Below are 15,579 nucleotides of genomic sequence, written 5' to 3'. Positions count from 1 at the left end.
GTTGTTAAGAAAACAACTTAAAACTATGAGATTATTGGCATGCATTATGCATGCATAACTTTCCTATATATTTGAAACATCGTGTATGACAATTTAGAAATATATTACATATTAATCTAGCATTTTGGGAATTTGTGTCAAGAAACCGGGATCATCTATATAGTATAACTAAAAAGTTTGGTGTCACAAATACTTTTTTTAATATTCTATTAGTTTTATTTTGTATTTATGTAAATCATTTTGATATATAAACAATTGTGATATCTTGGTAAGTTGATTGTTGGTAATTTTGTTAATGCTTAGGAATGGGAATGAGAGGTTGGAAGAAACTTAGAATGTAAGTTCAAGTCTCATAAGACAAGGTTTCTTGATCCTTTATATATTTATTTATTTATTTATTTATTTTTTGAGAAATTCTCTTTGAATAGATTTTTTTTTGTTTCTTTTTAGTTTTTTTTTTAATTATTTTATTTGTGTTTTTTGTTTAAATATGTTAATATAAATAAGAGATTTGGTGTTGCAAGTACTTCATTGGGACACTTGACGGCATCTTATAGGTGCAAGACATTTTTTTTTGTTTTAGTTATGGTATTGTAACGAATTTGACGGAAACTAACCGAATTCTGTTAGAATCATTGTGTTTTGTTTTGTTTTAGTTCCAGTATTGAAACAAACGTAACGAAAACCAACCGAATGCCGATTATTTACATTTTCGGTATCGTAACGAAGAGACGGAAACTAGCCGAATTTCGTAGGCTCGCCGTCTCACCACTCGGGATCGACAACAACCTAAAAATCACCCAAATACTAAGAAATTCCCCCTTGACAGTGATACATATTGTAAGTGATATATGTTGTATATGTAAATACTAGATGTGAAAATATGCGGAATATTTCTACGAAAAGATAAAAAAAATAGAACAACAGGATAGACATAAATCAATATAAATAAGAAGAGCCGATGATATAGAATGATATAGAAATACTGAATCGTAAATAGAGTTCAGGTTCTAATTCCATAGAAAATATAGATGAGATTGTCTATAATGATAGACAAATGAAAGATTTTCTCAAGATTCTTATTCATCTACCTGATATTTTTGGGTTTATCAATGCTGGAGTTTACCGATCGTTACTCCATGGTCCACCTGGTCAGTTTTTATAATTTTTTTGTTTTAGTTTATGTAAAATAAAGCAAGTAACTGAAACCGGCCGAATTAAGTCACGTCAACTTAGCACCTCAACGCTTGGGTTTTACTACCGCCCAAATTTTACCGACCTGCGATGCACCGGGTTAAACACTAGTTTTATATAAGTATAATTTGTGACAGATTTAAACAATGATTATGTATTGGTGTAGTGGTTGGGTTCCTTGCATGCAAAAGTGGAGTGCGCATGTTTGAATCCTGCATGTGTCGTTTATTTTCTAAACCAATCAATCGTGACAATCGGGAAGGTTAAATTACACTAATTTTAAGGGGCAATCAGGATTTTCACAAACGTATAACACTAGAAAACAAATATTATTGTGAATACCCCCCCCCCCCCCACAAAAAAAAAAACAAAATAAAAAAAAATAATTGGGGCTAGGTTTGTCCATGTGACCAACCCCAAAACCGCTATCAAAATTAAATGTTAGGAGTTCATTTGTCAAAAATTCTATTTTGGGATAAAAAAAATTATGAGGCATAAACCAAATTATTAATAAAACAAAACAGTTTACTCTTTAAAAAAATATATAAGATGTTTAAAACAAACACTACTACAAAAAAGACCTTTAATGACATGCGTATAATGACACGCGGTGATTTATGACGCGCAAAGGCGAGTGTCATTTAAAAACGTCGTATTTTTTAAAAATTAGACGATTTGTGACACTTCTTTTTGTATGTCATTAAACTAGTGTCATAAACTAAAAAAATAACTACGCATGTCATATATGCGTGTCATGTTCCAATCCAAATAAACAATTAAAACCCCCCACCCAATATTTCCTCACTGCCTAAACAAATTAAACACCACCCACGCCTGGTTCATCTCCCACGCTACACGAGTCCCACCCTAGAGTTCATCTTCTTCTGTCATCGATCTTCTCTACCAGTCCCACACTGCACAACGAACGCCATCCACGGTTCAGTTCACCACAGCCTGTTCAATTTCAGTCGGCTAGGGTTCAATCGGCCGGGATTCAATTGGCCAGTGTTTGCTTATTTGGAGTTAATTGAAGGATTATATGCATGATTTCATCTATTGTGAGGTATATGCCTTCAATTTTATCTTCTTCTACTGTTAATTGGCTAGGGTTTAGTGGAGTATTAATTTAATGTTTGCTTGCAAAATCATAATTTTTTTATATTTCTGAATGTTGAAATCTGAATGCTGATCATTAGGACATCATAGATCATTTAGGGCTGATTTTGCAGACAGATGGGGGGGGGGGCGGGGTTATTGATTGATAATCTTGTAATAGATGAATCATGTGTGGTACAATTAGTAATGTATTTTGTAAAGATATGTAGCACCAAGTGTAGAAATTAGGGTGTTCACGGTCCGGTTTTGACGTTTTTATGTCAAACCGTAACCAAACTGTTACATTTTTTGATCATTGAAAACCGAAATTGGACCATTTTAATTAAAACCAATCCAAACCGAACCGTTACTAACACTTTGGTTCCAGCTTGGTTTCACGGTTTGGACTTGTTTAGCCATCATAAGGTTTAATAAAATATGAAACGGAATGTCTCCAAAATTCGTAGAGCAAACTGTCCAAAATAAACGACTATCTGTATAGATCAAAAACTATGAAGTTCTATTTGTTTGTTATGCCAAAACCCCTTGTTATTATATAAGCAGGTTAATGGTTGTTGTGAGTATATAAAATAATCATTTGAATCCAAGTAACAAGCATAAAACAATAGTATTCTTCATGCAGTGATATTAAGTAAAGATATTGCAGATGAATGCAATTAATTCATTGAAAAAACTCAAATGAGATTTATATTTGTTTGTCCATTACATTACTAAACATCTAGATTCAAAACATATTTTAATTAACTTTAATATAATGTAGATGATTGTAAATATATAAATGTAAAAGCTAAATATATATTTTAAAAACTTACGGTTCGGTCCGGTTATATACGGCTGGTTTTCGGTAAAAGCGGTAAACACCAAACCGCTCATTACAGTTTGAAATTCAAAAAACCGACTGTGAAACCCAAACCGATAACTGGTTCGAACGATTTCACGGTTTGAAACAAAACCGTGAAACCCCCTAGTAGAAATTTTATTAGTAATGAGGAATACTAAGGTTTGACCATGTAATATGTTAAGGTTCCCATAGTTAATGAGGGATACTTTGACGTGTCAGAATATATAGTCGGTGTGCGCGCAGTTCTGGCTTTAATTTGCTACTGCTGATCCAACCGTAAACAAAACAGTTTTGGCTTTAACTTGCTGTTGCTGAACCAACAGTAAACAACACGCAATTCTGTCAACGCCGACTTTTAGGTTAGCCTTCGTCCCATAAATGGTGAAAATACACTTTTATAAGATAAATGGTTAAGACTAACATAAATGGTGAAACTACACTTTTACAAGTCAGTTGCGGGTCAGAACGCAGGTCAGCTGCGGATCATGCTAACTAAAAATGGAGCGGGTGTCTAGCTTTAAAAGTTAATATATTTTTTTATTTGTTTGAAAGTTGGAGCGTACCCAAATGTGCAGAATCTGTTTGGGGAGCTAGGGATTAATGACATATTACAATGGAAGGAGCATTCTATGATATTTGCAATGCCAAACAAGCCTGGAGAGTTTAGTCGGTTTAACTTTCCAGATGTTATGCCTGCACCATTAAATGGTAAGTATGCTGTTACTAGTAACTAACCTGTTTTTGACTGAAAGTCTTATCTTTGCAATTTGCATGCTATTTCAAGAATTTGGGCTATCTTGAAGAACAATAAAATGTTGACATGGCCCGCGAAAGTAAAATTTGCAATTGCACTGTTGCCTGCAATGTTAGGTGGACCAGATTATGTTGAGGCTCAAGATGGATTTAGTGTTCAAGATTGGATGAGAAAGCAAGTATGTAATCATATAAGTAATATTTTGTTTATTTCTGTATTAGTTGAGAAAGAAAAATAATTGCATATTTCTCATTTGTGTAGGGCGTACCAGATCGAGTTACTACTAAGGTGTTTATTGCCATGCCAAAGGCGTTAAACTTCATAAATCCAGATGAACTTTAAATGCTGTGTATTCTCATTGCTCTAAACCGATTTCTTCAGGTAAACTCATTATTATCTTGAAGCTTACTGTATAACTGACTGCTACTAACAGTTTAGTTTGACTACCATGTGATAATGACTTTGACTTAATTTATTCTTTTATCAATTAAACTTTCAGCAAATAACTTTTATTTGACCAAGTTTGTGAATCCAAAAGAGCATGAGACTTGCAGCAAATAACTAGTGTTGTCACAATTCACAAGGTAAGTTGTGCTGCAAATTCTTGTTTGTATACTTTTGTTCAACTATTATTGTCTGTAACATGTTTGACTTTAAGTTTAGGTTTATATTGGTTTGTTTTGACCCATTTCGTTTTGACCTCACCAAATTTTTTAACATTTTATCGTTTAATTATTTTTCTCAGATTAAGGGAGGCAAAGATGAATGCCCCCATATTGATGGAATTCGAGAAAATGGTCGATTTATGTGCCATAGTTTATGTTCCTGTGGTGATTTTGTATTGATAATTAACCAATCTTTTTGTTAACTTGGGAATCTTTGTAATATTGACTTAGGAACTCTATTTATTAAATGAAATGGATAATTTGTTATATTTGTATTTTATGTTGTTTGCCATGAGAATTTGATTATTGTCATTAATGTAAAAATTAGTAGTAATTATGCAAAAAGAAATATAAATATATTATTTAAGAAAAATACTTCGATGACACGCATAAATGCTTGTCATATATCATTGTCATAAACGCGTGTCACAAATGCATGTAATTAATGTGTGTCATTAAGTATGACATGCAGGATGCGTGTCATGCTCAATTTATGACGTGTCATTGAAGGCATTTTGTCTAGTAGTGAAATTTTCCACAACTTTGATAATATTAATTACTAGAAGACCAGACTTTTTGTCACTTTACCTTCAACTTCAGTTCTCACATACCTGATTATTTCAATGGCCTCTAGTTCCTCATCTACTATTATGGCTCCTTCTGTTTGCAATTATGATGTCTTTCTAAGCTTTAGAGGTGAAGATACTCGACATTCGTTTACAGATCATCTATACCATAAACTAACTCAAGCAGGAATTTGTGCTTTTAGAGATGAAGAAGAAATCAAGAAAGGTGAAGAACTAAAACCTGAAATTGAGAAAGCAATCAAGGCATCTAGATCCTCAACAGTTATATTTTCACACACTTATGCAACTTCTGCATGGTGTCTTGAGGAGCTTGTGCTCATCATGGAGCAAAGGAAGGTGTTTAGTCATTTTGTTCTTCCTATTTTTTATCATGTTACTCCAAGAGATGTTAGGAAACAAAATGGGTATTTTGCTGTGGAAAAAGATAAATGGAAGACGGCTCTCACAGAGGTTGCTAATCTGTCCGGCTTCACTCTTTCCGGGTATGGTTTTGTCTCCCCTTATGTAAGCCTTTAAAACACCAAGGTTGGTAGGTTTTGGGTTCAAATCCTACATATGACCGAAATTCACTGTTTGAAAAAATATATAATTCAATCGTTGTTGAAGTGAGTTTTAGTTCATTTTACGATTATTGAAGTTTTGGCCTAAGTAAATTGAGTGTTTTTTTGTTTGATATAGAAGTTGGCCGGAAAAGGCAAGTAGAAAGGTCACTAGAATTTAGGCTAGTCGATTTTACCAATACATGATTAAAGGGGTGTTTGGGATTTATTATTTTATCTTCTTATAACTTTTCATTAAATTAATATGTTACAACATTGTAACTTATAAAAGTTTTCCTCTCACAATATAAGCAATCCCAAACACCTTATTACTTTTAAAAAAGTTAATAAGTTATAAGTTGATGAAAATAAGCAATTCCAAACACCCCCTAACTTGACTCGATTTTCTAGGCATGTATCCTGACCGAACATTCAATGAACAGTTTGATGAAAAGGTGGTTTATGTTCATTTAGTTAGTAAACAACCTAATTACTAACATAAACAAACTATTTTGTTCATCTAAAGAGAACGAATAATAACAAATTTCTCGTTTGTTCATTTATGTTCGTTTGTGTTCAACAACGCTCGCTCATTTACGCGTGTTTACGTTCATTAATATATCTTTAACTTCCTTCGTTTTTATAATCATTTAAATCATTTTGGGTTCTTTACAATATATTCTAGTTTTATTATATTTTTCAGGCCAAACAGATTGATGTTCACATGATGTTCCCTATATTATGTTTCTTAATTTAACTATGTTTAGTAAGTTCGTTTGTTGTATTAGTTTTATTTGTGAACCATTTGTTAATACACCAAACAAACGAACATAAACGAACATGTTAATTTTCTTAAGGAAGGAACATGAACATGTCCCGTTTGTCTTTGCTCGGTTTGGCTACAAGCCTACCGATTTCATTTGTACCCGAACATATCGAAAGCCGGAAACCGATTAACTGATTGTTATAAGGGTAGCGTATCTATTAGATCTTTAAACATCAAAAACCCTGGAACCCAATTAATACGTGTATGTCCCGTGACCGGATCAAACAACAAAACAAACTAAGTACTAGTCGCTCTTGGATCAACCTCACAATTAGTTGGCGGAAACAACTAGCTAGACTGAGATCTCGGATCTTGTGTGTGGGTGTGGTGGAGCCGAAAGTTAGGAGGAAAGAAAGGGAGTTGAGAGAGTTTGTAAGTAACTTGGATAATAAATTGCAAAGGGTTTATTCACAAAGGTTGGTTGTGGAGAAATGGGTTAAGTGACCCTTTATATAGGGTCCCCCATTTCTCCAAGTTTACATAACATGATACAAATTAAACGTACTGAGGTACGTATTACACCTATTCTAAGCAAATATAAAGACATACACAATCCTAAAACTAATATAGAATATTGGCCCTACAATCTCCCTCTAGGATTGAGTATGTCTAGGAACCTTCATCAAGTTCCTTGCTTCGTCTTTATTTCTTGAAATCTAGTACTTGTCTTGATCCAAGAGCTTGAACGAGATTGGATTTTGACAATTCTTTATTTTCCGATCTTGAAGACTTGAACTTCAATCTTATTTCCTGGGAAGGATCGGCAGCAGCAAATTTTAGAAACATCAGATGCAGGAAGCTCGACATCTAATTTTCCATTTGTTGACTTTCTTGTGCCGACTTGTTTCTTTGCTTTGTCTTCTGACTGATCTTCAGACATGAACAGCTCCTTTTTAGGTTCAACTGCCAACTGTCACGTTCTCGTTTTCTTTTAATCGCTTCAACATCTACAACTTCAGTCTCTGCAGCCCAGGACATTTGATCTTGATCTACATGTCCTTGTATAGCTGCACAAAAACTTAGAGCGAATAAGATTCGTTCACAGACCCTCTAGAGGGTCAAAGAAGAATTTTCTTTTTTCAAAACATGCTCTTGATTTAAAGTATTTGCATAATAACTCTGAAATTTTATTTTATCTTGACTTTTCATAAAATATCAATTTCAATCCCTCAACTTGTAAATGGTATGTTTGAGTCCCAGGTTTCCAACGAACTTTGTATGAACGACCTTGACAACAAAACACGTGATTTTAAATAAAACAAAGATTTAAAAAAATATGTACGAACACATAAAAACTTAAAATCTTTTTGGGATTTTCATATATTATGATATTTCGAATATATGTATACATAATATTTTGAAGTTGAAACATAAAATAAAACAAGAAAAATGAAAAAAAAATAGGAGTAAAGATGAATTTAATATTATATAACAATAATATTTACATATTTTCTATTGACTTTAATATTTTTCCGAGAAAGATCACAACATGGAATCACATTGTCTGTAATGTCCTAGATCACACTTCTATTCGGATATTATTATGCCAAGAACCCAAAGTCGATTGTAGATATGTTGGTCTACTTAAAACTTAACAGGTATTTTGATTTCACTGTGATACGTTAAGGTATGAATTAGGCACAGTGCTTATGTGGTCCCCTGTTAATCCGACATGTTACAAACTCCATCATACCTCGGGCATAGTTTGTGTTCATCAGTATCACCCCGAATTGACTCTGACCCCCTAATGACTGATCAAAACATTTTGAGCTTCTATATACTTGTTGCAAACTTTTTTTTCAAATAATATGTAAAGGTTAAACCATGGACTTACTAGCCTTGTTGACTTATGCCTTCATATAAAGTGTTTAGGACTTGTTTGCCCCACGTCGTTACGTGGTTCTAATATACCCCTTTTTGTTTGATAAAATGATCAACATTTTTGTTGTTGATTTTGAATACTTTTTGAGTATTTTGTAGTTTTTCTGCTTTTTCTGTAATTTTTTATATTTTTCAAAATTTGAAGCTAAAGCAAGAAATAATTTTTCATTGTGATCAATCACTAACGGGCTCGCGTATGACCGACTATTAGGATTTTTCCGTCATAAATATGACTTAATTGGAGTCGGCAACCGCTTCATAAGAGTGTAACCACTAGCATAGGCAGATATTTAAGTTTATATCACTATGATACTTACTCATTTGTAAAGCCTATCTACACATCAAGCAATGATCGTGTTGGCTTTTGATCTACTCTTTCCATGTGCTAGGTTCACCTAAGACAATTTCTTATCATTTTCCAAAGGGTCGGGTCGATTTCTCAAAATTTTCTTATAATTTAATTTTATCCGACTCTCTCTAAACAGGAGCTCCCTCTAAACAAGAGATTATACTTTTCAAACTTTTTCAGATTTTCTTAATTAATATAAATAATATAAAATATTTTTGAAAGTCAAGTGACTTTAAATTTTGTTTTTCTTAACAAATGTAAAATCTTTTTGGTGAGTTAAGACTCATTTTCTCCCTCTAAAATTGTGACATATTTGAAAAATATTTACAATTTTATATACAAAAAGATAGATAGTTTGTTTTAATCAAAATTGATCGATGGCTTTAGTGAAAAGGTCAACAAAGCTGTTGTCAAATGAACTATCCTAATCATGCATTATCACATCATATAACAAAGTTGAAAAGATTCAAATCGAAGCCCAGCAGCTGATGTTGGATCCATCACTTGAGAAGCGCTCGGCAAGTTGTGGTTGATCCATTTGAGCAAGGTTGGCATTGTTGAAGCACAAAGTATAAAACATTTCCCATTCGCTGAAGTTTTCCATCCCATGTCGCTTATGAAAGAATCAAATCCGCCATCGAATGGTTTAGCATCAAATAGCAAGGGTTCGTCTCCCATCATATGTTGGGTGCAACCACTATCTAAGTACCTAATACTTTTGATAGTCCTCCTTGATTGACCTTACATGCACTAAGCGTTTAAATAGACATGGGTTCCCGAGACTTAGTTGTCTCGGGAAAGTCGACCGTAAATCGACAAAAATTGATTTTATTTCTTGAAAAAAATTTATTTCTTGGTGACTCATCGCTTGAAGAGCAGTCCTTAGGAATCCAAGCACAAGCTTGTTCCTTGGTTTTGAAGATTTTGGACTTTTGTTTTCTAAATTTTAAAACTGTTTTTTGGTGAATCCTTAGACTTTTCAGTCTTAGGGTCCTTTTTCATTTTATCCTTTTTAGTTCTCCAAAAAGGTTTCTCTTGGGTTTTACTTTATTGACTTTGGATCTCACATTCACTTCACTGGCTTCACTATCAGCTTGATCAGTCCTTGAATCTGGGCTACTAAAAGCACCTTTTGGGGACTGACTAAGCCGCCTTAGAATATCAAGTTGTTGCTTGAACCAGTGCTTGCAATGTCTTGCAAGGTAAGAAGAATGACCACAAACAAAACAATACTTTCTCCTAGGAGCACTATAGAACTCATCTGAACTATAAAATGGTTGGTGTGGGGGGGAAATGTGGTCTATGGAAAGGAACATGATTATAAAACACATTTGATGATTGACACCGATCATCAAAAACATTAGTGTAATATGGATCAACAAAATTTTGTTGATAATGACTATAATATTTGTTATCAAAACAATCGTATGACTGAGGACTTTGTGATTGATTAGTTTGAGAAAATGATCTTTTATTTGGTGACACATATTTACTTGAAGTACTCGTTTGATTATCATTTTCAAACACTTTGCTTTTACATGAATTATCCTCAGTCTCACAACTTGACGATGAACAACTTGATATGTTCACCTCAATAGGCCTTTCCATTGACCCGTTTTCTTCTACACAAACTGCTGAAGAAGATGAACTACTATTAGGATTAACTGAAGAAACAGTTGGATTAACAGTCTTGGGAGCAGCAGGAACAAATGTCTTTGATATGGGCACATGACCAATACCATAGACCATTTCTTCCTCGGGAAGTGAGTTAAAATCAAAGTGAGGCATACTAGTATATTTATCATTAAAAGGCGGTGGAACAGCCGAACTAGCATAGCCTATTCCAGTCTTTAATCTTAACTCCATTTGTGACCCAATTAGTTTATTCAGCATTTCAGAAGCTAACTCAAAGTTTTCTATGGCAATTTTCTTTTGGGTTAACTCAATTTCTAACTTGGAAATTTTAGCATTTAGTTCAATTACATGACTTTCATGACGTTAAGCTAAATTTGTAGCAATAGTGACCTTTTCCCTAAGATTGTCATATCATTGCCATGAGTGTTAATCCTAGTAGTATATATCTTCACAGCCTTTTTAAGATCTTCATTCTGAACTTTAATGCTATGTATTTGTTCAAGAATTTTAGCATTGTGATTTCTATAGTGCAGCACTTTATCAATACAATCTTGGGTGCAAAGTTTGTGTACCTCGGGAATGAGTGAGGCAGGTGAAGGAATCCCATCAGTGGTGCTTGACGAGGTGCATGCTTGACTACTTCTACATGCAGCACACTCGGGGATGATAGGACTTGTTTGACTGCTTACACCCGCAACACTTGTCACATCTTTATTTTCTTTGCACCAAAGCTTGATGGTAGAAGTCAACTCTGAGAGTGTTAAGGTATCCAGGTTTGTCGTTCTCTTGATGGTAATCACACTGCTATTCCATGCGTAAGGCAGTGAATCTAACAACTTCATGTTGATCTCAGACAACTCAGGATGATATCGACACCTCTCAATTTAGTAATTAGTGACTCAAATCTGTTGATGAGAGAGGCAATCGATTCTCCTTGAGTATATTTAAACATGTTGAATTCTTCTTTTAACATGTTCTTTTGGCTTTCCCTTATATTGAGACTTCCTTCAAGCTTAGACTTGCAAAACATTTTTTTAAGAAAACACTAAGTTATAATATATATATTTTAAGAAAACAATAAGTAAAAAAAAGACTAATTTTTTTATCAACGGTCAACAAGTCAAAGTCAACGGGTTAAAGTCAAACTTGCTTAATTTGAGTTAAACGGAAACTCAATTAGTTTGACTCAAACTGAAACTCGATTAGTTTGAGTTTAACTGAAACTTGATTAGTTTAACTCAAACTGAAACTCGATTAGTTTGAGTTAAACTCAATTCGAACACTTTGACTCGAACTCAAACTCGAACAGGTTGACTCAAATACTTAGACTCGAACACTTTAACTCGAATACTTTTAACTCAAAACACTTTAACTCGAACACTTTGACTAGAACAGATTGACTCGAACACTTTGACTTGAGTACACTTAGACTCGGAACACGTTGACTCGAACACTTTGACTCGAATACACTTCAAATCGAATACTTTGAGTTAAATTGAACTAAATTCAACTCAATTAGTTTGACTCAAACTGAAACTCAACTAGTTTGACTCAAAGTCAAACTCGACAAGATTTTTTTTAACGGGTTAAAGTCAACGGTCAACTGGTCAACGCTTTTCTCAAAAATCAAACACTCTTGAAACAAAAACTGCTCAAAAACTAAGTCCAATGTATTCTAATGAGAATTGATTAGATTACAATTGCCTTAGAATAAAAGGATCAACAAAATGTTAGCTAAAGAAAATTGTATTCTAATCAAGTTTGATTAGATTACAATTTACTTAGAAAAATTTTGGACACAAGGTGATTGTATGCAAGTTAGGCAAGTGTATGCGACCTGGAATGTATGCGACCAGATGTATGCGAGTTTGGCAATGTATGCGATTGGGATGTAAGCGAGTTAGGATGTATGCGAGTCTTGATTGTATGCGACTTTGAAATGTATGCGAGTCTTGATTGTATGCGAATCTGAATTGTATGTGAGTCTTGATTGTATGCGACTTTGAGATGTATGCGAGTCTTGATTGTATGCGAGTCTTGATTGTATGCGACTGGGATGTAAGCGAGTTAGGATGTATGCGAGTCTTGATTGTATGCGACTTTGAAATGTATGCGACTTGTGGTTTGTATGCTAGTGGAATAAAAGTAATTGAATCCCACAACCCACAACTTGTATTCGAAAATTTTGGACCACAAGAGTAAGTCACCAACTCACTTTCATGTCACAATTCTCAAACATTCAAATACTTGCAAAACACATCTTTTGACATTATTCTTCACATGCAACCACACCAACACTATTCTTGAGATTTCAAACACCAAAAAATATCAACTTTTACACAAAATTAGCATCCCCTTGAACAAGAACAACCAAAAATTCTTAAACTTTAAGAACACAAAAACCCGAAAATCACTTATTTTCACCAAAATTCCGTCTTTTCACGAACAAGACCAAAATCCAAGGTTGTGGCCCAACATCTACAACTAGTAGAGCCCGAAAGCTCTGATACCAATTTGTAGGTCCCGTGACCGGATCAAACAACAAAACAAACTAAGTACTAGTCGCTCTTGGATCAACCTCACAACTAGTTAGCGGAAACAACTAGCTAGACCGAGATCTCGGATCTTGTGTGTGGGTATGGTGGAGCCGAAAGTTAGGAGGAAAGAAAGGGAGTTGAGAGAGTTTGTAAGTAACTTGGATAATAAATTAAAAAGGGTTTATTCACAAAGGTTGGTTGTGGAGAAATGGGTTAAGTGACCATTTATATAGGGTCCCCAATTTCTCCAAGTTTACATAACATGATACAAAATAAACGTACTGAGGTACGTATTACACCGACTCTAAGCAAATATAAAGACATACACAATCCTAAAACTAATATAGAATATTGGCCCTACAATACAAACTACGTCCGTTCAGCTTTTGACATGCTATCAATAATTCGTGAATACACATCAACGTTGGTTATGTTTTTATCTTTGTATATTAAGTTTCTAAACAACATGAGTTGGAATCTTTCAGACCAAAAGTGTAGAACCAAAAAATCTTAAAATTAACATCTATGTCCAAACTTGAACTACCCGACCTGTCAAACCTTATAATCTAACAACCCGAACCCGATGTGATACAGATTCGTTATCGGATACAATAATACACAAAACAGTCCAGATAACCCCACCCAAGCACATTTCTAGTTTATTTTATGGTTATTTAGGTTAAATTAGTAGATGTGAGTCTTGGGTTAGTGGTTAGTTGTTGGATTGTAAGACTATATGATTATGAATAAAAAATATGATTTGAAAAATTAAAGTCACTTCCAAAAATCTATGATTTCTAATCTGGCCTCTATCTATTTTCTTTGGATCATTTGATTAACGATTAGGTTCGTATCACTATACCCAAAACCTGAATAATAAATACAATCAACGTACGCCTCTAGGTCATTTTTTATAACTAATGAAAATTATGTATTTGGCGTAGATTACCAGGGAATAAACATGTGATTGTAAAAAACCATATAATCAATATACTAAAGAATATCTAAAGGTCACCCCATGAGCTAATTTGTTCTCTTGCAGGCATGAAACAAGGACTTTGAAGGAAATTGTTGATACAGTGTACAACAGGCTAGATCAGAAAGAAGTTCATTTACCACTCAATACAATAGGGATGAGCACACGTTATAAGGCGATCAGGTTCTGGTTAGATCAACCAAATCTTGAGTTTTTAGCAATTTATGGTATGGGTGGAAGTGGCAAGACAACTCTTGCGAAATATATATACAATTTACATCGGAGAACTTTTGAATATGTGAGTTTTGTTGAAGACATTGGTAGTAGATGTAAAACATACAATGATTTACTTGAATTGCAGAAACAACTTCTTAAAGATATATTAGGTGGGAAGAAGAGAAAAATACCAGGTATTTCTCGAGGTACGTGTATGATTAAGGAAGTGTTGCAAACGAATAAAGCACTCATTGTTCTTGATGACATTGTTGAACGGAGTCAGTTAATTGCTTTACTTGGAACCGGGAAAATTAATGCACAAAGCAAGATTATAATTACAACTAGAGGAAATCCAGATAACTGGTTTAATTTCTCATGTTGTAGCTCTCATAAGTATCAAATGAGACTATTGGATAATGATGAATCATTAGAGCTTTTAAGTCAACATGCATTTGGATCCAAAGTTGATGTTTTGAAATATGGGGTTAAGTTTCTTGTACAAGATGCACTAGATTATTGTGGAGGGAACCCACTTGCTCTTGAAGTGTTGGGCTCATCTTTGTCCCACAAAGATACCACCATTTATTGGAAAAGTCACTTCAAATTATTGAGAACAAGTATGGATTTTCGAATTCAAGGTGTGCTCATAAGAAGCTACATGTCATTGCCTAACAACTCCGTAAAAGAGTTGTTTTTGCACATTGCGTGTTTCTTTGTCGGAAAAGACATAGATTATGTGGTAAAGATATGGAGCCTGACTACTCAGCTATATGTGGGATCGAAACCTTAATTAACAGATGTCTTATTTTTGTTTCACCAAACAAAAAGCTTATGATGCATAGCTTGCTTCAAGAGATGGGGAAAAACATAGTTCGCCAAGAATCGTCATTCCCTGCAGAGCGTAGTAGAGTCTGGAATAGTGATGACTCTTATAAGATACTCAGAAAAGGAGATGTGAGTTTTTTTTTCCTGTTGTGTCCTCTAATCACTTTCGTCCAAGTTTCTATAGTTTCATATATTTTTTTAGGGGTCAAGAAGGGTGGAAGGTCTCACGCTAGACATGAAAATGTTGACGGATGATAATCTTGCACTCAAGGTAATAGGCTCTGATTTTGGCTTTTGACTATAGTTTTCTTGATTTTTATTAGATTAAAAATTAAAAAAAAGAAAGATGGAAAAGGTGAACAGACTTGCTTGTGCTACAAATTATAGTGCAAGTTCTATTGGTGCGAGTAATGAATTTCTCATTACATGTTAAATGTTAAATAAGTGACATGACATATATATGCCCCATATCAGAAAAATCTGGGTTGTTAAAACAGGTCCTAAAATGCACCTCAGGACACATGGCATGCAGGCTTATAAACGTACCGAATGAAGCATGTTGATGTTCGTTCATTTAACTTTAAACAAACGAACGATTGAACATGAACAATTAAACAAATGGGGTTTTCTTGTTCATG

General features: G+C 34.1%; 1 protein-coding gene and 2 pseudogenes across 2 annotated transcripts in view; all 3 read left to right on the top strand.

Annotated features, from left to right (window-relative positions):
* The first annotated feature begins 3,576 nt into the window (after nt 1-3,576).
* On the top strand, nt 3,577-4,247 carry LOC143577278 (15-cis-phytoene desaturase, chloroplastic/chromoplastic-like). The gene is made up of 4 exons (XM_077061152.1): nt 3,577-3,622; nt 3,704-3,859; nt 4,022-4,083; nt 4,167-4,247. Exons 1-4 carry the CDS (start codon nt 3,577-3,579, stop codon nt 4,245-4,247), a joined length of 345 nt encoding a protein of 114 aa, XP_076917267.1.
* Nucleotides 4,248-5,220: 973 nt separating this feature from the next.
* LOC143577277 (toll/interleukin-1 receptor-like protein pseudogene) lies at nt 5,221-5,673 on the top strand (annotated as a pseudogene).
* A 6,570-nt stretch (nt 5,674-12,243) lies between these two features.
* The window catches only part of LOC143577276 (disease resistance protein RML1A-like), a 31,211-nt pseudogene continuing 27,875 nt past the window's right edge, over nt 12,244-15,579 (top strand). The window contains exons 1-3 of the transcript XR_013143087.1: nt 12,244-12,278; nt 13,967-15,070; nt 15,144-15,212. The product of XR_013143087.1 is annotated as a disease resistance protein RML1A-like (transcript). The remainder of the gene's footprint in view (nt 12,279-13,966; nt 15,071-15,143; nt 15,213-15,579) is intronic.

Source organism: Bidens hawaiensis, unplaced genomic scaffold (assembly GCF_021521415.1).
Source record: "Bidens hawaiensis isolate Kalapana, Puna unplaced genomic scaffold, B.hawaiensis_p1.1 tig00028501_1, whole genome shotgun sequence".
Lineage (NCBI taxonomy): Eukaryota > Viridiplantae > Streptophyta > Magnoliopsida > Asterales > Asteraceae > Bidens > Bidens hawaiensis.
Note: the sequence above shows the minus strand (reverse complement) of the source record. Positions and strands in the feature narration are given on the sequence as shown.

What these genes read in the sequence shown, in the direction of transcription:
- LOC143577278 (XM_077061152.1), top strand. Translation starts at nt 3,577, where the DNA reads ATGGTGAAACTACACTTTTACAAGTCAGTTGCGGGTCAGAACGCAG. An exon ending in AGTTGCGGGTCAGAACGCAG is followed by an intron (nt 3,623 to 3,703) that starts GTCAGCTGCGGA and finishes TTTGTTTGAAAG; the next exon opens with TTGGAGCGTACCCAAATGTG. An exon ending in AAGATTGGATGAGAAAGCAA is followed by an intron (nt 4,084 to 4,166) that starts GTATGTAATCAT and finishes TCATTTGTGTAG; the next exon opens with GGCGTACCAGATCGAGTTAC.